Source organism: Carcharhinus amblyrhynchos, chromosome 6 (assembly GCF_965287045.1).
Source record: "Carcharhinus amblyrhynchos chromosome 6, sCarAmb.v2.hapA, whole genome shotgun sequence".
NCBI lineage: Eukaryota > Metazoa > Chordata > Chondrichthyes > Carcharhiniformes > Carcharhinidae > Carcharhinus > Carcharhinus amblyrhynchos.
The window spans coordinates 12,666,403-12,694,379 of record NC_137329.1 but is presented as its reverse complement, the minus strand read 5'-3'; the positions used below and the strand labels follow the sequence as shown (position 1 = coordinate 12,694,379).

Sequence of the window (27,977 nt, the reverse complement as noted above, 5' to 3'; positions counted from 1 at the left end):
ATCAGTCAATATCTTTTCCCAAAGCTAGGGGAGTCTAAAACTAGAGAGCATAGGTTTAAGGTGAGAGGGGAGAGATACAGAAGGATCCAGGGGAGCAATTTTTTCACTTGGAGGGTGGTGAGTGCCTGGAACAAGCTGCCAAAAGTAGTAGTAAAGATGGGTACATATTTGTCTTTTAAAAAGCATTTAGACAGTTACATGGATAAGATGGGTATCGAGGGATGTGGACCAAATGTGGGCAACTGGGACTAGTTCAGGGATTAAAAAAAGGGATGGCATGGACAAGTTGGGCCAAAGGGCCTGTTTCCATGATATAAACCTCTATAACTCTATGAAACTTGTGAAACGTTGCTGCTACTGTACAAAGCATTAATGAGACCTCACTTAGTATGGTATGTACAATTTTAGTCTCTTTACTTGAGGAAGGATATAATGGCATCAGAAATAGTTCAGAGGAGGTTCACTACATTGATTCCAGAGATGAGGGCTTGTCTTAAGAAGAGAGTTTGAACAGTTTAGGCCTATAATCCCTGAAGTAGGAGAATGAGAGGAGATCTAATTGAAGTGTACAAGATGAGAAATGGGATTGACAAGGTAGGCACAGAGAGGAGGTTTCCTCTTGTTGGGCAGTCTGGAACAAGAGATCATAATTTTAGGATAAGGGGTGGCAGATTTAAAACTCAAATGAGAAGAAATTAATTCTCTAAAAGAGTCACGAGTCTGAGAAATTCACTACCCCAAAGCGAGGTGGATGCTGGGTCTTTGAGGAAGAGGTGGACAGATTTTTAATTAGTAATGGGCTTGAAGGGCCCTGGTGAATGGGCAGGAAAATGGAGCTGAGGTTGAGGTGAGATCAGCAATGATCATATTAAATGGCGGAGCAGGCTCGAGGGGCTGATTCTCTTATTCCTGCTCTGAGTTTTTATGTGAAGTGCATGGGCCGACATTTATCTCAATTAACACCACCACAGGCAGAATAATGTGACATTCATCTTCTTGCTGTTTGTGTGACCTTATTGTATGCAAATAACTGCTGTGCTTGCCAACTAGATACCAGTGTTTACACTTCAGAGATAATGGATCGGCAGTAAAACACTTTGGATATGAAAGGTACTAGATAGATGCCACATTGTTCAATTTTTTTGCCTCTTTTTTTCTTAAGTTCTCTCTCTGCTCTTGTATTGTGTTTTTTTCTAATTTCCTTCTCCCGAAATTTAAACTTTTTTTTAAAATTCCTTTTGCGTTCTATTATCACCCAAGCGCTCAAATTGATAAAATTGGGAACACATTGTACTGAAATTATGGAGCACAAGAATCCAATTGCACTGCTGTCCATCTGGTGTATTACTGTAATGAGAGTGAGGTGTAATAGTCTGCTGAATGAACAGTTGTGGGCAATCTTTTTGATCCCTCTGTAACAAGTCCTTATCTGACCTTGATGAAATCAGATAAAACTATAGTTGGACTTGCTCTTCTTCAAGTGCCCACCTGGGACTTTCTGATTGTCGGGCACTGTTGTTTTCTCATTTCTGCTCATTTCTCCCATTTGTCCATTTTGGAAAGGTCTGTGTTTGTCTGGTAAACACAGTAAGAAGTCTCAAGACACCAGGTTAAAGTCCAACAGGTTTATTTGGTAGTAAATGCCACTAGCTTTCGGAGCGCTGCTTCTCCTGGCAAAGGAGCAGCTCTCCGAAAGCTAGTGGCGTTTACTACCAAATAAACCTGTTGGACTTTAACCTGGTGTTATGAGACTTCTTACTGTTTTTACCCCAGTCCAATGCCGGCATCTCCGCATCATTTTCTCCAGTAAGCAAACATTGAACTTCAGATTGTAATTGTGCTCAGAATAAATCCTTTAAAAAAAAAGTGGAATTTAGTAGGTCTGGAAGTTTGGAAAGGCTTGTTCTTGCTTGCTGATAGATAAGCACCTACTTCAACCAAGGAGAGAGAAGAAACAGCATGGGTGGCACGGTAGCACAGTGGTTAGCACTGCTGCTTCACAGCTCCAGGATCCTGGGTTCGATTCCTGACTCGGGTCACTGTGTGGAGTTTATACATTCTCCTCGTGTCTGCATGGGTTTCCTCTGGGTACTCCAGTTTCCTCCCTCAGTCCAAAGATGTGCGGGTTAGGTTGATTGGCCATGCTAAGAAATTGCCCCTTAGTATCCAGGGATGTGTAGGTTAGAGGGATTAGTGGGTATAATATGTAGGGATATGGGGGTAGGGCCTGGGTGGGATTGTGTTCAGTGCAGACTTGATGGGCCGAAGGGCCTCTTTCTGCACTGTAGGGTTCTATGAATTCTGTCTATAACTTGAGGATCACCACACCTCAGATGAAGGATAAGGTTGAGAAGGGAGGTTATTAATGAATAACTTCAGCCAGTACAGGAGTTAAACCCTGGGAGTCTAGGAGTGAGTGCATGCACCCTTGGTCTGGGAGTTAGCACGTGTATGCCCTCTACCTGGAAGTGGGCACTCGTGCCCTCAGTCTGGGAGTCAGTGCATGTGCGGGCAAAGTTTGAGAATGAGCGTGCATGCCCGTGGTCTGGGAGTGAGCCTATGTACCCTCAGTCTGGGACAGTGCACGCATGTCTTTGGTCTGGTGCCATCACTCTGCATCAGTAACCAGCTGTCCAGCCAACTGAGTTAAGTTGACCCCCGAACTGACTAACCAAGCTAAGAGACATGGCAGACATCCAACGCCAGTTTGGCATTCCAGTGAACCCATGGAAGTGTCAGAGTGAATGTTGTATCAGTGGCTCAGTTGGTAGCCTCTGACTCAGAACTTGTAAGTTCAAGCCCCACTCATGGACCTGAGCACAAAGATCAGGGTTGACACTGCAGGGCAGTACTGAGGGAGTGCTGCACGTTGGAGGTGCTGTGTTTTTCCCAGTTGAGAGGCCCCAGCTACTCTGCAGGTAGCTGTAAAAGATCCTGTGTTACTATTTGAAGAAAAGCAGACGTTTTTCTCCTTGGTGCTTTGGCCAATCTTTTTCTCTCAAGCATTATCACAAAAAACAGATTATTTGGTCGTTCTCATACTGACATCGTGCGAGCTTGCTGTGTGCACATTGGTCACACTACAACAATGGTGTCACTTAAAAGTACTTTGTTGGTTGTTGGAGCACCTTGGGAAGTCCTGGTGGTTGTGAGAGGTGCTATATTGAATCCATAGAATCCCGACAGTGCAGAAGGAGGCCTTTTGGCCCATTGAGCCTGCACTGGCAACAATTCTACCCAGGCCCTATCCCTGTAACCCCACATATTTACCCTGCTAATTCTCCTGACACTAGGGTCCATTTATCATAGCCAATCAACCAAACTCGCATGCCCTTTGGACTGTAGGAGGAAACTGGAGCACCAGGAGGAAGCCCACGCAGACACAGGGAGAATGTGCAAATTCCGCACAGACAGTGACCCAGGGCTGGAATTGAACCCGGATCCCTGGTGTTGTGAGGCAGCAGTGCTAACCACTGTGCCATATCATTTGAATATTTTTATTTTTCCTTTTGATTTCAAGCTGTTGAATTATAAACTTGAAAATTCACGGCAACTAATGCAATAAACCTGAGTTAACCTAATAGGAAGAGCACAACAAGAGTATGTTGGAGGTTTATTGACCTGTGTTGCTGATTGATTGCACTGCAGTACAACCTCCACCTTTTTCCATCTCCAAACTAGATAAAGATGGATGATGGGGCGGCACAGTGGACTGGCGGTTAACACACTTTATTGGTAGAGGGATTGAGTTCGGAGCCATGAGGTCACGTTGCAGCTGTACAAAACTCCGGTGCGGCCGCGCTTGGAGTATTGCATTATAAGAAGGATGCCGCATTGTAGGAAGGATGTGGAAGCATTGGAAAGGGTGCAGAGGAGTTTTACCAGAATGTTGCCTGGTATGGTGGGAAGGTCTTATGAAGAATGGCTGAGGGACTTGAGGCTGTTTTCGTTAGAGAGACAAAGGTTAAGAGGTGACTTAATAGAGGCATATAAGTTGATCAGAGGATTAGATAGGGTGGACAGTGAGAGCCCTTTTCCTCGGATGGTGATGGCTAGCACGAGGGGTCTTGGCTTTAAATTGAGGGGTGATAGATATCGGACAGATGTCAGAGGTAGGTTCTTTACTCAGAGTGGTCAGGGCGTGGAATGTCCTGTCTGCAACAGTAGTGGACTCACCAACATTAAGAGCATTTAAATGGTCATTGGATTGACAGCCTGTACCATGCTGTAACGTTCTACGTTCTATTTTCTACGTTGGGTGTAGAAATACTCAACTACCTTCTAATCTATCTGCCAATTACTTTGAATCTATACACTTCACTTACTGGGTTCTCTGCTAAATGAATTATTGAGAACCACACGACTCCACAAATCTTTATTGTGCTCATGTAACCTTCCCATTTCCCCATTTTAATAGCAGCATTAACCCTTTCAGAACATAAGGGATAATATCCCAGACCAAGCCACTAAGATTTGATATCCATGCACTAAATGCACACATGGCAACATCACTGACAGTTATTCTAGACTTCACAGTTGCATGTAAAAGGTACCATCAGGAGAAAATGATCTTGTATGTTAAAAATATGTAAATAGATTCATAGACCTTTTTAACACAGAATAAGGCCATTTGGTCCATCTTGCCAATGCCAGCTCACAGAATCATAGAAACCTACAGTACAGAAGGAGGCCATTTGGCCCATCAGGTCTGCACCGACAACAACGCTACCTAGGACTTTTCCTTGTAACCCCATGTATTTACCCTGCTAATCCCTCCAACCTATGCATCCTGGGACACTGAGGAGCACTTTAGCTTGGCCAATGCATCTAAACCACACATCTTTGGACTGTGGGAGGAAACTGGAGAACCTGGAAGGAACCCATGCAGATACGGAGAGAACATACAAACTCCATACAGACAGTGACCCAACCTGGGAATCAAACCCAGGTCCGAAAGACGGGCTGGTTAGGCAAATTGGCCATTTTAAATTCTCCCTCAGTGTACCCAAATGGGCTCCTGAGTGTGGTGACTAGGGGATTTTCACAGTAAAATTACAGTTTATTTATTAGTCGCAAGACTTAGACTAACACTGCATGTGAAATTCCACTAGTCACCACACTCTGACGCCTGTCTGGGTCAATGCACCTAACCAGCACGTCATTCAGAATGTGGGAGGAAACCGGAGCATCCGGAGAAAACCCACGCAGACACGGGGAGAACGTGCAAACTCCACACAGACAGTGACCCAAGGCTGAAATTAAGACAGCGATGCTAACCATTGCATCACCGTGCCACCCATTAATAGATTAGCAGTCCATTGCATTAACCACTTGGCCACGTTGTCATACAACTTCATTGCAGTGTTAATGTAAATATACCTGTGACACTAATTTAAACTTAAAGGGCCAACTTGTGTGGAGTCTGTGATGGAACATGCTGATTGTTGCCTGACCATGTGATTTAGAGGAAGCATTAGCCTTCGTTGTGTTGATACGTTACACAAAAAAACGAGTTTTTGAAGTGCTTTTGTTTTTCAACCGATTTGACTTGATGAAGGATGTGTTTACTTCAGGTCAATCTCCTGAAAAATAAATGGCACTGTGATATATTTGAACAACTGATCCAGGACCAGAATATGCAATTTGTCCAATGTATACTCAACATCTATATTAAGCTTACAGACTTGTAACAAGTAATGCTGATGTCGTCCCCTGTATAAAAAAGATTAATCTCTGAAGTGATGTGTCACATGAGGTCATTCGAGAAGATTAAAGAAAATATCAGGCCAAATACCATGCCTGAGGGAATTCAATGTTAATGTATGTCATAATTGTTCACAGATTAATGTCTGGTGCTGTCAGCTGAACATGAAAGCGAACAGGCATTCATTTTCAATCGTACAGATATTTTGGCTTTGCTATTGGGGCTGTTTATCATGTATATTTTGAAATTTATTCATTATTGGGGACCAGTATCCTTAATCCCTTGGCCATCTTTTATCTGATCAATACTTCCTTTTTGCCTAGGCAAAGTTTAAAGAATGAGAGAGATAAATTGTTCAGTTGGTGCATCTTAGAATCATAGAATCCCTACAGTGCAGAAGAGACCATTCGAGTTTGCACTGGCTTTGCAGCAGAGATTAATTTTTTTTTTAATACCGGGGATGACATCAGCATTACTTGTTACAAGTCTGTAAGCTTAATAAAGATGTTGAGTATACATTGGACAAATTGCATATTCTGGTCCAGCCCCTCATCCCTGCCCTATCCCTGTAACCCCCCACATTTCCCATGGCTAATCCATCTAACCGACACATCTTGGAACACTAAAGGGCAATTTAGCATGGCTAATCCAACAAGCCTGCACATCTTTGGATTCTGGGAGGAAACGGAGCACCCGGAGGAAGCCCACGCAGACCCGGGGAGAATGTGCAAAATCCACATAGACCGTCACCCAAGGCCAGAATTAAACCCAGATCCCTGGCACTGTGAGGCAGCAGTGCTAACCACAGTGCTGCCTCTTGAGCAAGATCTACACTGCATCCCTTTATGGGTTTCATCATGTTAAAGGTGGTATTGGATAATTTTTTCCCTTATTTTTCTGAATAGCTCTAAATTTATAAAGTTTATTTATTTATTAGTCATATTAGGCTTAGATTAACACTGCAATAAAGTTACTGTGGAAAATTTCCATAGCCGCCACACTCCAGTGCCTGTTCGGGTGCACTGAGAGAAAATTTAGCATGGTCAATGCACCTGACCAGCCCATCTTTCAGACTGTGGGAGGAAACTGGAGCACCTGAAGGAAACCCACACAGACATGGTGAGAATGTGCAGACTCTATACATACAGTCATCCAAGCTGGGGATCGAACCCAGTTCCCTGGCATTGTGAGTCAGCAGTGCTAACCATTGTGCCACTGTGCTGCGCTCTGTACCACTTACAGACAATGTACACCAAATTTGGATCTGTAATGCTTTTAGAGCCAGTGGTCTGGATGCCAGAGGCCTTTCAAGTTGGGCTTGCAGCACTCCTGGTCATTTCCAACAGAGCCCATATGGCAGGCCATGTTGGGAAGAGTGTTTGTGTGAATGTGCCATGGACATGCCCAGGAGTCTCTGAACTAGCCAGATCACCTTGTGAAATAGCCATGGAAGCTGATTTGGTGCTTTATTTGCAAACCCAGACCATGCAGGCTTGTCACTCACTAAAGGACATTGGCGAAATGGCAAGAGTGACCCAGCACTTCCTTCCTTTTCTCCTGATCCCAATGGCATACTTGGCAGATGAAGCACATGCTTGAGTGATTTGGCTGCAGTAGCTGACTACCTGCAAATTGGGGGAGGCAGTGAGAGGTCGATATGAGCCCGGCATTATTGGAAAATGTGTGAAGGTCAGATTGAATAGTTGGAGTTAGTCTTGAGCTTGCAATGCTAGAGACATCTGGTAGGGGTATGCTGCATTGCACATTGGTGATGTAGTTGAGTTTTTATTCATTCATCTGGATGTGAGCATAGCTGGTTAGGTCAGCATTTATTACCCATCCCCAATTGCCCTTAAGATGGTGGCATGCTACCTTTTTGAAATGCTGGAGTCCTTGTGGCGTAGGTTCATCAACAGTGCTGTTAGGGAGGGAGCTCCAGTAATTTGGCCTAACGACAGTGAAGAACTGGAGATATATTTCTAAATTGAAGTCCTGCCTTCACAATGAGAATAACCTCCATGGTGTTGTGTGGCACTGTCACCGTGCTAAATGGTCCAGACTTCAAACAGATCTAGGAAGTTGAGACTGGATATCCATGAGGAATTGTGGGCCATCAACAGCAATGGAACAGTATTCCAGCACAATCTTCACCCTCATGTCCTGGCATATTCCCCATGAGCATCAAGCCAGGGAGTCAACCCTGGTTCAATGGAGAGTGCAGGAGAACATGCCAGGAGCAGCATCAGGCACACCTAAAAATGATATGTTAACCTGGTGAAGCTACCAAACAGGACTACTTACATGCCAAACAATGAAAACAGGCAGTTGATAGATAGAATTAAGTGATCCCACAACCAACGGATCAGATCCAAGCTCTGCAGTCCTGCCACGTCCAGTCGCGAATGGTGGTGGACAATTAAACACCTCACTGGTGGAGGAGGCTCCACAAATATCCTCATCCTCAATGTTGGAGAAGCCCAGCACATCAGTGGAAAAGATAAAGCTGAAGTATTCGTAGCAATCTTCAGCCAGAAGTGCCAAGTGAGTGATTCATCTTGGCTCCTCTAATGGTCCCCAGCGTCTCAGATGCCAGCTTCCAGCCAATTTGATTCACTCCATATGATATCAAGAAATGGTTGGAGGCACTCGATACTGCAAAGGCAACGGGCTCTGATAACATTCCAGCAATAGTCCTGAAGACTTGTGTTCCAGAACTTGCCGATCCCCTAGCCAAGCTGTTCCACTACAGTTACAACATTGGCATCTACCCAACAATGTGAAAAATTGCCCAGGTGTGTCCTGTACAGGGCAAATCCAACCCAGCCAATTACCACCCAATCAGTCTACCCTCGATCATCAGTAAAGTGATGGAAGGTGTCATCAACAGTGCTATCAAGCAGTGCCTGCTCAGCAATAACCTGCTCAGTGACGCCCAGTTTGGATTTTGCCAAGGTCACTCAGCTCCTGATTTCATTACAGTCTTAATTCAAACATGGACAAAAGAGCTGTATTCCAGAGGTGAGGTGAGAGTGACAACCCCTGACATCAAGGCCACATTCGACTAAGTGTGGCATCAAGGAACCCAAGTGAAACTAGAATCAATGGGTATCCAGGGACAAACTCTCCACTGGTTGGAGTCATACCTGATACACAGAAGGATGGTTGTGGTTATGGAGGGCCAGTCATCTCAGCTTCAGGACATCTCTGCAGGAGTCTCTCAGGGTAGTGTTCTCGGCCCAATAATCTTCAGCTGCTTCATCAATGACCTTCCCTCCATCATAAGGTCAGAAGTGGGGTAGCTCACCGATGATTGCACAATGTTCAGCACTATGCATGAGTCCTTGGCTACTGAAGCAATACATGTTCAAATGCAACAAGATCTGGACAATATCCAGGCTTGGGCGGACAAGTGGCAAATAACATTCACGCCACACAAATGCCAGACAATGACCATCACCAATAAGAGGCATTCTAACCACTGCCCCTTGACATTCAATTGTGTTACCATGACTGAATCCCCCACTGTCAACATCCTTGGGTCAACTGGGCTCGCCACATAAACACAATGGCTACAAGAGCAGGTTAGAACGTCAGAATACTGCGGCAAGTAACTCACCTCCTGATTCCCTAAAGTCTGTCCACCATCAGCAAGGCACAAGTCAGGAGTGTGATGGAATATCCCCCACTTTCCTGGATGAGTGCAGCTCCAATAACATTCAAGAAGCTTGACACCATCTAGGACAATGCAGCCTTCTTGACTGACACCACATCCACAAACACCCACTGTCTCCACCACTGATGCTTAGTACCAACAGTATGTATTATTTACAAGATGCATGGCAGAAATTCACCAAAGATCCATCGCACCTTCCAAACCCACCACCACTTCCGTTTAGAAGGACAAGGGCAGCAGATGCATGGGAATACCATGACCTGCAACATCCCCTCCAACCCACTCGCTACCCTGACTTGGAAATATATTACCGTTCCTTCACAGTCGCTTGGTCAAAATCCTGGAATTCCCTCCCTAACAGCATTGTTTCATGAAGGTATCTCGCTACCACCTTCTCAAGGGCAAATAAGGAGGGGCAGTGAATGCTGGCCAGCCAGAGATGCCCATGTCCCAGGAGTGAATGAATAAAATAAAATCAGGATGGTGTGTGTCTTAGAGGGGAATATCCAGGGATTGGTGTTCCCGCGAGCCTGCTGCCCTTGTCCTTCCCTTGACACTAAGTTAGCATGGCCAATCCACCTAACCCGCGTATCTTTGGACTGGGAAAGGAAATTGGAGCTTTTGGACGAAACCCACGCAGACGGGGTGAACAGGCAAACTCCATACAGACAGTGATCCGAGGCCAGAATTGAACCCAGGTCCCTGGTGCTATGACGCAGCAGTGCTAATAACTGTGCCACTGTGCCATCCCTATGTGGGATGTCCTTAAACTAGGGTAAAATAAAGGGGATCATGTGACCTGATGGTACGTCAGGATGGTTTAATTGTTAGAGATTAATGAAAGGCTTATATTAGGGATGGCCATAGTGGCATTTAACTAGTTACCTCGAAGCTCAAACTAATCTTCTGGGGCATGGGTTCAAATCCCACCACAGAAGCTGGTGGAATTTATGTTCAAATAATAGTCTAATTGGAAACTAGTCTCAGTATTAATGAGCATGATTGTTATAAAAAATCTATTTGGTCGCTAATGTCCTTTTAGGATGGAAACCTTACCTGGTCCGACCTACATGTGACTCCAGACCCACAGTAATATTGCCCTTTGAAATGCCCTTGCAAGTCCATCTAGTTCAAGGGTGACACGTGTTGTCCTTGCCAGTGATGCTTACATCCCAAAAAGGAATATTTAAAGAAACTGCTTTTATTGGGAAGGAAGGGGAATGGAATTTACACACGGGGATAACAACAGCCTTTATGAAGAACAGGCTGGTGCTTGGATGCATGTAGCAGTACAGGCTGCTGGGGCTCCCTGCTGAGTGCTCTGGGAGCCAGCAGCGTGGGTGCCAGTCAGATCAATGCTACATTCAGATAAATGAGGAAGAAGTTTGCATGTTGCCTGCCTCAAAGGCACAGGCAGGTCAGGAAGCATGACCCATGCCCGTGGGAGAAGGCTGTCGATAAAATCTGAGTTAAAGTCTGCATTGAACCAAAAGCAATGCAAGAAAACATTGTTATCACTACAGGCGGCACTCCTGGATCCATTTGTCTGATCAGAAATCATTTTACCATCCAGCTTTCAGAGCAAAGAATAAGACCAACCTGACAGTGCCAACCTTTGCTGGGAGCAGTGCCAAGGAATGTATCTCTCCCCTCAGGGACTCTGCTTAGCTCCTCGACTGAACCTTATTTTTTATAAAGCTGTTGTAAGCCTTGCCATGAAGATATCTATGCTCAGCAAAAGTGACATCTGGTGCGAGAGTGCAGCAGATCAGGCTGAGGCAACTGGACGTTCCTGGAACTCTCCACCGAATAGGACTGTGGAAGTTCCTTCATTGCACAGACTGCAGTGGATCTTGTCAGTGACACACACACACACACACACACACACACACACACACACACACACACACACACACACACACACACACACACACACACACACACACACTTTCCCTGAAACAGCCAGCATTCAGTATGAGAAATTATATCTTTTTTTTATTATTCATTTGTGGGACATGGGCATCACTGGCTGGCCAGCATTTATTGCCCACCTCTAGTTGCCCTTGAGAAGGTGGTGGTGAGCTGCCTTCTTGAATCGTTGCAGTCCACACACTGTGGTTGACCCACAGCGCCATTAGGGAGGAAATTCCAGGGTGTCGGCCCAGCAACTGAGAAGGAATGGTGATATATTTCCAAGCCAGGATGGTGAGTGGCTTGGAGGGGAACTTGCAGGTTGTGGTGTACCCATGTATCTGCTATCCTTGTCCTTCTGGATGCAAGTGGTCATGGATTTGGAAGGTGCTGCCTAAGGATCTTTGTTGCAGTGCATCTTGCAGGTGGTACACACTGCTGCTACTGAGCATTGGTAGTAAGGGGAGTGGATGTTTGTAGATGTGGTGCCAATCAAGTGGGCTGTTTTGTCCTGGATTATATCAAGCTTTTTGAGTCTTGTTGGAGCTGCACTCATCCAGGCAAGTGGGAAGTATTCCATCACACTCCTGACTTGTGCCTTGTAGATGGTGGACAGAATTTGGAGCAGGAAGCAATGGCAAAAAAAAAAATCGCTCCCTCTTAAAACTGGTTACTTTCGAAGAAATGTATACAAACTACTTGAAGACTAATTTTCTTGCTTTGTTTCTGAGCATTCGCTCAAAGCAAAAGATTCATCTTTACTGATGCACTGACATCCGCATTGATATCTCACATATGAGTTAAAAAGTTGCAATCTGAAAAGAATGGTACTGAAATTGAAAGAACATTAATATTTAAATTGAAAATGTTGACCATGCTTGCATTGAAGAGCATAGCAAATCACTTTCAGGTTATGAAAAACAGCAGCATCTCCCAGTTGTTTGCATCAATGGGTAAGATCAGAGTTTCTCTACCCTGTAGTTGAGCTAGTCAGAGATGAGAAGGAATTTCTTCAGCCAGAGAGTGGTGAATCTGTGGAACTCTTTGCCACAAAAGGCTGTGGAGGCCAGGTCACTGAGTGTTTTTGATACAGAGATATATAGGTTCCTGATTAATAAGGGGATCAGGGATTATGGAGAAAAGGCAGGAGAATGGGGATGAGAAAAGTCATGATGTGGGTGTGCCGACGTTGGACTGGGGTAAACACAGTAAAAAGTCTGACAACACCTGGACTTAAACCTGGTGTTGTCAGACTTTTTACGATGAGAAAAGTATCAGCCATGATTGAATGGCGGAGCAGACTTGATGGATCGAATGGCCTAATTCTGCCCCTATGTCTTATGGTCTAACTGCAGAACCTTTTAACAACTCGGGTTACTGCAAGCTCCAAGTATTGATTAAAAACAGTTACAAGAAAGCCAATTATACCAAGTTTATTTATTAGTCACGAGCAAGGCTTTCATTAACATTGCAATTAAACTATTGTGGAATTCTCCTAGTTGCCACAGTCAGGCACCTGTTCAGGTCAATGCACCTAACCAGTACATCTTTCAGAATGTAGGAGGAAACCAGAACACCTGTACGAAACCCTCGTAGACACAAGGAGAACATGCAGCCTCCACACAGACAGTAACCCAAGCTGGGAATCGAACCATGGTCTCTGGCGCTGTGAAGCAGCAGCGCTAACCATCGTGCTGCCTGCACTCCGCATTTTATGTGAATACAAAACTAGACATCCTTTAAAAAGTACTTGGATGAGTACTTGTCATGCCATTGCATTCAAGGCTATGGGCCAAGTGCTGGCAAGTGGGATTAAGTGGGCAGGTTAGGGCCTTTTGTGTATCGGTGCGGACTCAATGGCCAAAGGGCTTCTTCTGCACTATGGTACTCTGTGATTCTGTGAATGCAGCATACACCAACTGGAAAACCAACAGGATTGAATTTTAACAAGCATTGAGACATGTGGGGGGGTGGGGGATTCACTGGTCCCAGTTGTTGCTGATGGCAATCCCAACATCCTGCTGAATCAGGCGTCAAGGCTAAAATGGGATTCCTGCCAGGCGGAAAACTCTTCGCCATTCACCATTCTGACGAAGGGTCATCCAGACTCGAAACGTTAGCTCTATTCTCTCTCCACAGATGCTGTCAGGCCTGTTGAGATTTTCCAGCATTTTTCGTTTGTGTTTCAGATTCCAGCATCCGCGGTAATTTGCTTTTATCTAACTGGGCCTGCCACTTCAGTCCAGGCTGTTTGGCGATACGAAGTGACCTCTTCTTGCCACCCCGTGGCAGCGTCACATGTCCACTGTTGCTGACTGCCTTCAGCAGAATCCTAAAACACCCAACTGAGAAACGTGGGGGTGGACAGTCTCCGGGTATTCCCCTCGTGCCTGGCATGGGTTCCACACAATGATGCCAATCTGGACACAGAAGCAGCCCAATGCCCTAGAATCCTTGCTGTGCAGATGGAGACCATTCGGCCCATTGAGTCTACACAGCCTCTCTGACAGAGTACCTGGGCCTCTCCCCTGCCCCATACCTCTGCACATTTACCATGGCTAATCCATCTCACCAACACATCTTGGGACACACAGGGGCAATTTAGCACGGCCAAATCACCTAACATGCTCATCTTTGGACTCTGGGAGGAAACCGGAAGCATTCGGAGGAAATCTACGCAGACACGGGGAGAATGTGCAAACTCCACACAGTCACTCATGGCCGGAATCTAACCTGGGTCCCTGGAGTGGTGAGGCAGCTGTGCTAACCACTGTGCCACCATGCCGCTCCAAAGCAAGAAAGATAACCAGAGTTTTCCAATATGCTAAGCAACCCCTTGAGGCAGTGCTCACAAGCTTCCAGCTTTCAGGGAGCTGAATTTAATTCCCCCACACGCACCCATTCTGTCCCCAGTTCCGATGCCGAATGTGAATTGGATCAGATTACACATCTGCTTCTGGTGCTTCTGATTGTGGATAGCACAGTGATCAATACCGCTGCCTCAGAGGGCCATGGACCTGGATTTAATTCTGGTCTTGGCGACTCTGAGTGGAGTTCACACGTTCTCCCCATGTCTGTGTGGGTTTCCTCCCAGTGCTCTGGTTTCCTCCAACAGTCCAAAGGTGTGTGGTTTAAACTTTATTTATTAGTGTAGGCTTACGTTAACACTGCAATGAAGTTATTGTGAAAGATTAGGTTGATCAGCCATGGTAAATTGGCCCAAAGTGTAAGGGGGATTAGCAGGGCAAATATATGAAGTTATGAGGATAGGGCCTGGGTGGTTGATGGGCGACCAGATAAAAGTCTACAAGATTATGAGGGCATGGACAGAGTGGATAGTCAGAAGCTTTTTCCCAGGGTGGATGAGTCAATTTGTAGGCGGCATAAGTTTAAGATGTGAGGAACAAGATTTAATGTAGATGTACAAGGCAACTGTTTTACTTAAAGGGTTGTGGGTGCTGGAACCCATTGCGAGGGGATGCAGTGAAGGCAGGTATGATAGTGACTTTTAAGGGGTGTCTAGATAAATGAATAGGATGGGAATACAGGGATATGGTCCCCGGAAAGGTTTTAATTTAGTCGGGCAGCATGGTCGGTGCAGGCTTGGAGGGCCGAAGGACCTATTCCTGTGCTGTTATTTTCTTTGCTCTTTGTACTTGGGGTGGGATTGTTATTGGTGCAGACTCAATGGGCTGAATGGCCTCCTGCTGCAAGGTAGGGATTTGACGATTGCGCTCGCTCGCTGCACTGAAAATTCAGGCTTTAATATTTGGCTGCTTTGATGGCTGGATTAGGAATTTTGCAAAGTGTGAAAGGAGAATGCTGTATAACATTGTGTTCAGTTGATTAGTGCATTCTGTGGAGGATGCTGTGTTCGCCTGCATCTCGAGCAGCTTTCAGTCACCTCTCAAACGATACTGGGGTCCTGCATTTATTCATTTGTGCGTTTTCTGAAACAGTTTGCATGTCAGAAGGTATAATGTGTCTGTCTTTCCTTTATTCATGAACAACTTCTCAATATCTCCATTCCCACTAATAACTGCTTTCTGCCCCAGTTCGAACATCGCAAAAAGGATAGAAAATGAGATGACAGATTGCGATGCAAAAGCATCTCATTAATCCCAACGCAAAAGACCGACAAGTTGCAAAACTACATTGTCACCCACAGTGGTCACAAGACAGAGTACAACTGCAAACATGAATTTTTAAACATCTTGTCAAAATTTAGATGTAGTTGAACCTAAATAGTTGTACGTTAAGGTGTACAATTACAGTGGCACAGTTGTTAGCACTGCTGCCTCACAACGTTTCCCCCCCCACCCGCTCCAAGGGACCTGGGTTCGATTCCCGGCTTGGGTCACTGTCTAAGTGGAGTTTGCACGTTCTCCCGTGTCCGTGTGGATTTCCTCCCACAGTCCAAAGATGTGTAGGTTATGCCAATTGACCATTCTAAATTACTCCTTCGTGTCCCAAAATACATAGGTTAGAGGGATTGGCGGGGCAAATATGTGGAGTTACTGGGATGGGGCCTGAGTGGGATTGTTGTCAGTGCAGACCCGACAGGCCGAATGGCCTCCTTCTGTACTGTAGGATTCTAAGATATTGTGATTCACCATCCTGAATATTCAGTAATCCATAACAGAGAGGAGAATATTCTCTCTCCCCATTCCCCTTCTCTTGCATTTAGAATGTTCACTCCGCATTTAGACATAACTCCACACTGCCTTAAGTGATCATTTGGCTTGAAATAACGTCAAAAATGTCAATTGTCATTTTGCTTTAGTTCTGCTGTTTACATGACCAGTAGCAAATCGAGGGCAAGTGCATTGACAGCGTTAGAGATGTTTGCTTTGTGTAAGAGTCGTGCGCTGTCAATGTAGCACAATCAATGTTTTTTCTTTCTTAATATGACATGCCCTTGTGAATTATCTGCCAGCTGTTGTTTGCAGCATACTGAACATTCCTCTGCTCCTCGCCTGCGATTTCTCTTGCTTTTATTTCCCTGGGGTTAATTTCTTGGCCCTCCATGTACATTTCCACCGCACGCTAGCTGGAGTGCATTATGAAGGCCAGGAAATGGACTGGGAAGCAAGTATGCTGTAAGAGTAGAGGTTAGCCATTCAGTCCAATGGCTCTGCCCCACCATCTAGATATTCTTGGTCTCACTTGCATGCCCCGATAAGGCCCTTTGCAACCCCCTTTTTACAAAGTTAGTGGAAGCCGAATGGAATTGTGGATGATGGACCTCAACTTCAGGCCAACCCAAACCTTAGTTGCCCACATTCTCCACTTTGACTGTGTGACATGGTGGCACAGTGATTAGCACAGCTCCATGGACCCAGTTTCCTCCCCAGCCCAAAGATTGGCCATGCTAAATTGACCCGAGCGTCAGGGGGATTGGCAGGGTAAATGTATGGGGTTACGGGAATAGGGCCTGGGTGGGATTGTGATCGATGCAGACTCAATGGGCCAAATGGCCCCCTTCTGCACTGTAGGGCTTCAATGGTAATGAGACTGGCATAAAGCTGGATGACTCAATGGCCTGACTTGGAAATATATCGCTGTTCCTTCGCAGTTGCTGGGTCAAAATACTAAGCCGTGGAGCACGGACTGCAGCACGAAGGCAGCTCACCGCCGCCACCTTCTCGAGGGCAACTAAGGGTGGGCAATAAATGCTGGCCAGCTAGCCACACCCATGTCCCATGGATGACTAAAAACATGTCCAACATGATGGCCACCAGAAGAGTGCTGCGATCTTCACAGTTTGGGTGTGGGTTGGTGAATGGTCTAAAACCTTAAAGAAAAGGGTTGCACGATTTTATATTCTGTGGAACGTTTTAATATTGAACCCTGTTACAAAGAGGTGGTTGTGATGTTCCTATAAAAACGCCCATGTCCTTATTTGCAGAATTTTCCATTCTGGAGTCTAAATTTGGTGGTGGGTGCAGATGTGTCTGCAATTTCCACTGGCGGGGGGGGGGGTTAGTAAAGGGCGAATTTGCACTGGTCAACTCTTTACATAAGCGACTGAAAGGATCTCACCAATTCTTGAGGCCAGTGTGGGCAGGATGTTGATATCGCCTACCTTGCCTCAAAGAGTCAAAGGTTCGGGTGCCGTATTTTACAGGGTGGCATGGGAGGACAGTGGTTACTGCCTCACAGCGCCAGGGATCTGGGTTTGATTCCCGGCTTGGGTCACTGTCTGTGTGGAGTTTGCGTGTTCTTCCTGTGTCTGTGTGTGTTTCCTCTGGGTGCTCCAGTTTCCTCCCGCAATCCGAAAGGTTAGGTACATTGGCCATGCTAAACTCTCCCTCAGCTTTTGATTTGATTTATTATTGTTACATGTATTGGTACACAGTGAAAAGTATTGTTTCTTGCATGCTATACATCAAAGCACACCATTCATAGAGAAGGAAATGAGAGAATGCAGATGTAGTGTTACAGTCATAGCTAGGGTGTAGAGAAAGATCAACTTAATGCGAGGTAGGTCCATTCAAAAGTCTGATGGCAGCAGGGAAGAAGCTGCTATTGAGTCAGTTGGCACCTGACGTCAGACACCCTATGTTCAGTGTATCGAACAGGTGGCAGAGAGTGGCACTTGGGGATTTTCACAGTAACATTGCAGTGTGAATGTAAGTCTACCTGTGACTAATAAATCAACTTTATTTTTTAATGTAAGCCTACTTGTAATTCTAATAAATAAACCTTAATAAACTTGAAACTCAAATGGTAACTGCACTACCTCTTCCAAATACTGCTCAGTATTTCTATACTAACCCTACCTTGCTTTTTTTGTCATCCCCCATGCTATCTGCGCTGCCATTCTCCCTTGAAGCTAGTATTTAAAGACCCTCCCCAAAGAGGGTAATATCGCGGCAACTCCCCATTAACCATGCTGCTTGCCACTGATGTGCAGGAGTGTTGGTGAATATTCTAATTTATCAATGGTGGGGAACCTAATTTGGAGGTGGATCGCCTCCTAGCGAGGTGGCCTTTCAATGAGCGTACACGATGCACTGATGCACACAAATATCCTCGTGGCATTGTTGGTCGGGAAGCTTGACATTCCTGTAACTCAGCTTGAGAGTCCTGAGGACAAAACTCTTACAATCACCGCCGCATTGGGAATCTAATTTTGGCCTTACACCAAATTAGGTTCCACTGGTGCACCAAGCTTCCTGCATCTGGCAGAACCAGAATCTTCCAGCCAGCATGTGCATCATTGTATTACTGTGAACATGAATAATTCACATTACAGAATTGTGCTGTTATTGAATTCTTTGTGCCAAGACTGCAAATGTCAAAGTTAAATGAATTTCAGCCAGATTATAAAACAGTTGAAAGGAATCATAGTCAATTATTTGATTTTGATTTGATTTATTATTGTCACGTGTATTGGTATACAGTGAAATGTATTGTTTCTTGCATGCTGTACAGGTTGTGAATGTAACCCAATCCATCAGGCAAACCAACCTCCCATCCATTGACTTTGTCCACACTTCCCGCTGCCTCAGCAAAGCAGCCTGCATAATTAAGGATTCCACACACCCCGGACATTCATTCTTTCACCTTCTTCCTTTGGGAAAAAGATACAAAAGCCTGAGGTCACGTACTAACTGACTCAAGAACAGCTTCTTCCCTGTTGCTGCCAGACTTTTGAGTGGACTTACCTTGCATTAAGTTGATCTTTCTCTACACCCTAGCTATGACTGTAACACTACATTCTACACTCTCTCCTTTCCTTCTCTATGAATGGTATGTTTTGTCTGTATAGCACGCAAGAAACAATACTTTTCACTGTATGTTAATAATAAATCAAATCAAAACATATTGTACATAGAGAAGGAAAAGAAAGAGTGCACGGTGGCATAGCAGTTAGCATTGTTGTCTCACAGTACCAGGGACCTGGGTTCACTTCTAGCCTTGGATCACTGTCTGTGCCGAGTTTGTACATTCTCCTCATGTCTGTGATTTTCCTTCCACAGTTGAAAGATGTGCAGGTTAGGTGGATTGGCCATGCTAAATTGATCCTAGTGTCAGGGGGATTAGCAAGGTAAACATGTGGAGTTATGGAGAAAGGCCATGGGTAGGATTGTGGCAGGTGAAGACTTGATGGGCTGAATGGGCCCCTTCTGCACTGTTGGGATTCTATGGGTGTCTATGTGAATGTAGTGTTACAGTCATAGCTAGGGTATAGAGAAAGGTAGGTCCACTCAAAAATCTGACAGCAGCAGGGAAGAAGCTGTTCTTGAGTCAGTTGGTATGTGACCTCAGACTTTTGTATCTTTTTCCCGGTGGAAGAAGGTGGAAGAGAGAATGTCCGGGGTGTGTGGGGTCCTTGATTTACAAGGTCATCTCTTGATTCCACTGCTGTTGACGGAGGATTGTCGTCGGTAATTTCTGACTACTGTTGAGTGCAAAATAGTATCTGTTTGCTGAAGCAGATTAAAAATCAGGAGCAGCATTCGCTTTTCAGTTCCAGTGTCCTTCAATATAATCATAAAAATGGACATTGCCTCAATAAAATAACACCAGGTTTAATTTGTGCGAATAAGCAACTCTTTTGTTTGAAAAGTGCACCCAAATGTTGCCACAATTTTGATCACTAAATCAAAGCAAATTTTACAGCTTTGATGGTGGGGAAGCAGAGACCTCACGGTATTGTCACTCTCAATTTAGAGACACAAGGTAATGCTGAATTCCATAAAAAATCTGGAATTAAAAGTCTAATGATGACCATGAAACCATTGTTGCAAAAACCTACCTGGTTCACTAACATCCTTTCAGGAATGGAATCTGCCATCCATACCTGGTCTGGCCTATATGTGACTCCAGATCAACTCTTAACTGCCCTCTAAAATGGCCTAGCACTCAATTCAGGAAGGCAATGGCCTAGTGAAACTGATTTATTAATCTAGAAACTCAGCTAATGTTCTGGGGATAAGGGTTTGAATGCTGCCATGGCAGATGGTGGCATTTCAATTCAATTAAAAATACCTGGAATTAAGAATCTACTGATGACCACAAAACCATTGTTGATTGTCGGAAAAACCTATCTGATTCAATAATGCCCTTTAGAGAAAGAAATCTGTTGTCCTTACCTGGTCTGGCCTAGTGACTCCAGAACTACAGCAATCTGTCTGACTCTCAATTATCCAAAGGCAACCAGAGATAGGTACCAAAAAACAGTACAGCACAAGAACAGGCTATTTGGCCCACCAAGCCTGTGCCGACATAGATGCCTCTCAAATTTCATATTTTCTTGCCACTATTCCCTGCCTATTCATTTATCTGTCCAAATCCTTCTTGAATGTTTTGTAAAATCTGCTTCTCCAGCAGCACGTTCCAGGCATTCATCACCCTCTGTGTGAAAAATTTGCCCCTTCTCTTTTAAACTTCCCCCTTTCACTTTTTGCCAGGACAGAAATGACAATTACAAGGGGGCACAAGTTCAAGGTAAAGGAGGAAATGTTCAGTGGAGGTGTGTGGGGGAAGTTTTTTACACAGAGGGTGGTGGGGGCCTGGAATGCACTGCCAAGTGAGGTGGTTCAGGCAGATACATTAGCCACATTTAAGACTTATCAGGATAGACACATGAACAGAAGGGGAATAGAGATATAAATGGTTGGACTAGATAGGACAGCGCGATTGGCTCAGGCTTGGAGGGCTGAGGGGACTGGTCCTGTGCTGTACTGTTCTTTGTTCTTTGTCCTTTTGGTTTTGTCCTTGTTCTATGATCCTGACTATCCACTCTATCCAAGCCTGTCATAAACTTGTAAACTTCTATCCGGTCCCCCCTCATCCTTTGACTCTCTAATGAAAACAATGTTTCTTCAACCCTTCTTCATAGTCCATATCCTTCAAACCAGGAAACATCCTGGTAAATCTCTTCTGCACCCTTTCCGATACATCCATTGTCCTTCTGGTGATCAGAATTGTACACAATACTCCAAATGCGGCCTAACCAAAGTCTTATACAGCTGCATTGTGATATTCCAATTCTTGTACTCAACGCCCCAACCAATGAAGGCCAGTGTGCCATCCATCTTCTTGACCACTTTGGCCACCTGAGTTGGCACCTTTAGGGAACTGTGGATCTGCATGTCTAGATCCCTAAGTATGCTAATATTTCTAAGGGCCCTACCATTTACCGAATACTTTCCTTCTTCAGTAGATCTAAATTGCATCACCTCACGTTTGTTAAGTTAAGTTCCATCTGCCATCTTTCGGCCCATGTCTTCAACTAATTTATATCCTGCTGTATCCTCTGACAATCCTCCTTACACTCTGCTAGTCCCCCAATTTTTGTCCCATCTGCAAATTTGCTAATCAGACCACTGACATTTTCCTTCAAATCATTTATATATATATATATTACAAACAGAGGCCCTGGAACTGATCCTTGTGGAACACCGCTTGTCACAGACCTCCAGTTAGAAAAGAACCCTTCCACTGTCACTCTCTGCTTTCTATACCTAAGCCAGTTTTGAATGCAGTTTTGAATTTCACCTTCTATATCAGCCTGCCGTTACAAACCTTATTGAAGGCTCTACTGAAGTCCACTGCCCTGATCGATTTTTCTTGTCGTTTCCTCAAAGAACTAATCATGTTTGTGAGACACAACCTCCCCTTCGTGAAACCATGCAAGTGCGAGGTGGTCCACTTTGGTAGGAATAATAGTAGGAAGGACTATTACTTACGTGGCGAAAAACTGAAGCAGGCGACGGTGCAGAGGGACCTCGGGGTCCTTGTGCATGAGTCGCAAAAACCCAGCCTGCAGGTGCAGCAGGTGGTCAGGAAGGCTAATGGGATGCTGGCCTTCATAGCGAGGGGGATTGAATATAAAAGTAGGGAGGTCTTGCTGCAGCTGTATAGGGCACTGGTGAGGCCGCAGCTGGAGTACTGTGTGCAGTTTTGGTCGCCGCACTTACGCAAGGATATTTTGGCCTTGGAGGGAGTGCAGAGGAGGTTTACTAGGCTGATACCGGAGTTGAGGGGGTTGAGCTATGAGGAGAGGCTGAATAAACTAGGCTTGTACTCGTTAGAGTTTAGAAGAATGAGGGGAGATCTCATTGAGACAGAAAAGATGATGAATGGGATGGATAGGATAGAGGTGGAGAGACTCTTCCTGCTCAGAAAGGACAGTAGGACTAGGGGGTACAGCCTCAAGATAAAGGGGGGGGGGGCGCGGTTTAGAACGGAGTTGAGGAGGAACTTCTTCACTCAAAGGGTGGTGAATTTCTGGAATTCTCTGCCCGTTGAAGTGGTGGAGGCTGCCTCGCTAAATATTTTTAAGACGCGGGTTGATAAGCGAGGGGATTAAGGGTTATGGGGAGAGGGCGGGAATGTGGAACTGAGCCACGACAGATCAGCCATGATCTTATTAAATGGCGGGGCAGGCTCGAAGGGCTAGATGGCCTACTCCTGCTCCTATTTCTTATGTTCTTATGCTGCTTTCGCTAATAAGCCTATTCTGTTCCAGATGTGAGTACATCCTATCTCTGATAATCTTCTGCAATAATTTCCCCACCACTGATATAAGGATTACAGGACTGTATTTTCCTGGATTGTCTCTTCTGTCCTACTTAAACAGAGGAACAATATTAGCTACTCTGCTATTTTCTGGTACTTCGCCCGTGATAAAGATGAGACAAAGATTTTGGCCAACGCCTCAGTAATTTCTTCTCTTGCCTCTCTCAATATTGTGGGCTAGGCCCTATCTGGCCCTGGTGACTTGACCAACTTAATGTTTTCCAAAACCTCCAATACCTCCTCCCTTATAATTGATAATAATAAATGCTGGCCAGCTAGCGATTCCCATGTCTCATGAAAGAGTCAATAGAAGTGTTAATAAATGCTGGCCTAGCCAGCGATTCCGCATCTCGTGAATAAAACTAAATGCCAAATTGCATGGAAGTGATTTGATTTGATTTTTTTCTTGTCATATGTATTGGTGTACAATGAAAAGTATTGTTTCTTGTGCGTTATACAGACGAAGCATACCATTCATAGAGAAGGAAACGAGAAAGTACAGAATGTATTGTTACAGTCATAGCTAGGGTGTAGCAAAAGATCAACTTAATGCAAAGTAGGTCCATTCAAAAGTCTGATGGCAGCAGGGAAGAAATTGTTCTTGAATCAATTGGTACATGACTTTAGTATCTTTTTCTCGATGGAAGAAGGTAGAAGGAAGGATGCCCAGGATGCGTGGGATCCTTAATTATGCTGGCTGCTTTGCTGAGGCAGTGGGAAATGTAGACATTGTCAATGGATAGTAGGCTGGTTTGTGTGATGGATTGGGCTGGATTCACGATCTTTTATAGTTCCTTGCAGTCTTGGGCAGAGCAGGAGCCATACCAAACTGTGATACAACTAGAAAGAATGCATTTATATAGATGATCTGGAGGAGGGAACCGAGTGTAGGGTGTCGAAATTTGCTGATGACACCAAAATTGGTGGAAAGGCAAATAGTGCAGAGGGTGGTGAGAGTCTACAGAAGGATCTAGGTAGGCTGGGCGAATGGACCAGGAAATGGCAAATGGAATTTAATGTTGGCAAGTGCGAGGTGGTCCACTTTGGTAGGAATAATGGTAGGAAGGACTATTACTTACGTGGAGAAAAACTGCAGCAGGCGACAGTGCAGAGGGACCTCGGGGTCCTTGTGCATGAGTCGCAAAAACCCAGCTTGCAGGTGCAGCAGGTGGTCAGGAAGGCGAATGGGATGCTGGCCTTCATCGCAAGGGGGATTGAATATAAAAGTAGGGAGGTCTTGCTGCGGCTGTATAGGGCACTGGTGAGGCCGCAGCTGGAGTACTGTGTGCAGTTTTGGGCGCCGTACTTACGCAAGGATATTTTGGCCTTGGAGGGAGTGCAGAGGAGGTTTACTAGGCTGATGCCAGAGTTGAGGGGGTTGAGCTATGAGGAGAGGCTGAATAAATTAGGCTTGTACTCGTTAGAGTTTAGAAGAATGAGGGGAGATCTCATTGAGACGTATAAGATGATGAATGGGATGGATAGGATAGAGGTGGAGAGACTCTTCCCGCTCAGAAAGGATAGTAGGACTAGGGGGCACAGCCTCAAGATAAAGGGGGCGCGGTTTAGAACGGAGTTGAGGAGGAACTTCTTCACTCAAAGGGTGGTGAATCACTGGAATTCTCTGCCCGTTGAAGTGGTGGAGGCTACCTCGCTAAATATTTTTAAGACGCGGGTTGATGGGTTTTTGATAAGAGAGGGGATTAAGGGTTATGGGGAGAGGGCGGGAATGTGGAACTGAGCCACGACAGATCAGCCATGATCTTATTGAATGGTAGGGCAGGCTCGAAGGGCTAGTTGGCCTACTCCTGCTCCTATTTCTTATGTTCTTATTATGTTCTTATGTAAAAGTTTTTGGAAGTTGTAGCTGACATGCCAAAATTCCTTAGTCTTCTGAGAAAGTAAAGACATTGGTGGGTTTTCTTAACTATAGTGTCAGTATGAGGGGACCAGGATAGATTGTTGGTGATCTGGACACCTAAAAACCTGAAGCTCTCGACCCTTTCTACTTGTCCCGCTGATGTAGACAGGGGCATGTTCTCCACTACACTTCCTGATGTGTGATAGATACAAAATGAAATACTTTTTTTGCAAGCATGAGAATACAATGGAAATAATTCACTGACTGTATTTAAAAACCATTCTATTGAATCGCACGGGGAATGAATAGAGATAATGTGACAATGCAGATTCGTGAAACACGTGCTTTCATGCAGATTTGCTAAAAATTCCATGGTCATCACTATGGAAATTAAAGCCACCTTAATTGAAAGAGTTTAATGATATATTATCCGTGTCAATATTACTTTTGGCTGTTATTGAAAGGTGATGCAAAGCAAGTTAAGGACTTTTGCCATTACCATAGAAACTGTAACAGTAATGAACATGTTCTTTGAATGAATCTACATGACTGTCCATAATGTCTCTAAGCATTATGTTCCATACATATCCTCATCAGGGAGATTCTTACGCTTTTGTCCTTTTCTTTCCCCCACTTTTGTCTTTTTGGAGCTTGCCCGACGTGCAGTGACTTCCTTAATCTGGTGCAAGGCATTATGGATCTCCAGGAACTCCTCGCTAAAATGACGACAAAAGTGAGTTTACCAGAGAACATCTAATCTGACACTTACATCGGATTTCAAACTTCTTCAACTTTTCCACTTGATGCCTCAGTGTTTCATTATGGTCATTGTCAACTGAAGAGGTTGGAGAAACTTGGTTTGTTCTCACTGGAATGACGGAGGTTGAGGGGCGACCTGATAGAAGTGTACAAGATTACGAGGGACACGGACAGGGTCAACAGTCAGAAGCTTTTTCCCCGGGTAGAAAAATCAATAACAAGGGGAATAGGCTTAAGATGTGAGGGGCAAGGTTTAAAGGAGATGTATGAGGCAAGTTTTTTTTACATAGAGGGTGGTGGGTGCCTGGAACTCACTGCCAGTGGAGGTAGTGGAAGCAGATATGGTAGTGAGCTTTTAGGGGCGTCTTGACAAATACATGAATAAGATGGGAATAGAGGGACATGTACCTGGAAGGGTAGGAGTTTTAGTTCAGATGGGCAGCGTGGTTGGTGAGGGCTGGAGGGCCGAAGGACCTGTTCCTGTACTGTAATTTTCTTTGTTCTTTGTTCTAAACAAGTGGATTGATTCTTCTATCTTCAGAATCAAAGAAAGCGTTTACAATTTCCTGTCATGGACTGCATGGATTTATGTATGGGGACCTTCATAATGTCAAAAATGAACTGGTGACTAATTGAAGCAAAAACAGAAAATGCTGGAAATTCTCAGCTGATCTGACAGCATCTGTGGAGAGAGAGAATAGATTCAATGGTGTCAGTCTGGATGACCTCATAGAATCCCTACAGTACAGACAGAAGTCATTCGACCCATCGAATCTGTACTGACCACAGTCTCACCCAGGCCCTATTCCCGTAACCTTGCACATTTACCCTGCTAATCCCCCTGACACTAGGGTTAATTGAGCATGGCCAATCAACCTAACTCTCACATCTTTGGACTGTGGGAGGAAACCCATGCAGATGTTGAGGAAGTGCAAACTCTGCACAGAGAGTGACACAAGGCTGGAATTGAACTTGGCTTCCTGGCGCTGTGAGGCAGCAGTCCTAACCATTGTGCCAACTTGCAAGAAAGGACTATTTCGTCTTGTGTAATTGCAATGATCAGTTGAAAGGGATCAAATGACCTGCTGAGATTTTCCAGCATTTCCTGTTTTTGTTTCAGGTTCCAGCATCTGCAGTATTTTGCTTTTATCTTAGTAACTAATTGAGTTGTGATGTTTTATTTCTGAAATTATTTTGATTTCCTAATCTTTTTTCTCCTATGAAAACTCCTCCCTTTGAAGTAATCTGGCTCACCAAGCCCTCTTGAATGATTAATATGTTATGGAGTAACACAGCACTAAAGTGTGCACATAAGTGACTAGGTTGCGTTATGGGATATGAACATCTATAAGATTTTGCCATTGGCCATTCAGCTCCTTCAGCATGTTCCACCTTTCAAATACTGTATTTTATAGAATCCCTACAGTGCAGAAGGAGACCATTCGGCCCATTGAGTCTGCACTGATCAAAATCCCATCCAGATCTTATCCCCAAAACCACATGCATTGACCCTAGCTTGTCCCCCTGATGCTAAGGGGCAATTTAGCATGGCCAATCAACCTAACCCGCACACCTTTTGACATCTCAACTCCATGGACTAGTCCTGGGTCCCATAACCATGAACAACAATGCATCAATTTCCATTTTGGAATTTTCAATTGACCTAGCTTCATCAGAACTTTGCGGGAGAGATTTGAAGGTTTCCACTACTCCTTGGATGAAGAAATGTTTCCCTGAAAGCATCCTGAATGGTTTAAATCTTTATCATCTTAAAGTATGCCCCCTTGTTCGAGCACCCCTACCAGAAGAAACTCTTTTCCTCTATTTATCCCCTCAGCTCTTTTAACCATCTGACAAACATCTCAAGTTGATCATTCTTTAATCTTCCATCTACAAACACGTCAATCAATAACCTCAAATGGTGAAATGGACTCTCCAATCTCGCCCATAGCTGGGATTCTCCAGACCCGCTGCAGTGAATGGAGATTTGGCTGAACGCCAAGTTTTCCGTTCTTGCTTGTAATGGCAGTGGGGCGTGAACAGCCAGAGAATTCCAACCTCCACCCTTGTCCGCAGTTGGGGTTCTCTGGTGCTGTTGAAAGTGAATGGATGTTAGAATCATCGAATCCTTACAGTATAGAAGGAGGTCATTCGGACCATCGCATCTGTACTGACCACAATCCCACCTAGGCCCTATTCCCATAACTCCACATATCTTCCCTGCTAACCCTCTGAAACTAGGGTCAATTTAGCATAGCCAATCAACCTAACCCCCACGTCTTTGGAAAGTGGAGCAACCCAGAAGAAACACATGCAGACAAGGGGCGAATGTGCAAACTCTACACAGACAGTGACCTGGGACTCTGGCGCTGTGAAGTAGCAGTGCTAACCATTGTGCCAACATGCTGCCCATGATTTGGTTGGAACGCCAAATTCTCTGTTCTCGCTTGCAGCAGTAGGTCGGCCACGGAATGAAATTGGAGAATGCCGCCCAAAGGGTGTTGAATTGTTCATTGGCGTTCTGTGTGACTTATTCT

The 27,977-nt window shown here is 44.8% G+C and overlaps 1 protein-coding gene across 1 annotated transcript in view; it reads left to right on the top strand.

Annotated features, from left to right (window-relative positions):
* The window catches only part of LOC145343701 (protein kinase C-binding protein NELL1-like), an 828,548-nt gene that overhangs the window by 120,826 nt on the left and 679,745 nt on the right, over positions 1–27,977 (top strand). Inside the window, exon 7 of the mRNA XM_080189909.1 lies at positions 25,332–25,414. Coding sequence (XP_080046035.1) covers positions 25,332–25,414 — 83 coding nt within the window. The remainder of the gene's footprint in view (positions 1–25,331; positions 25,415–27,977) is intronic.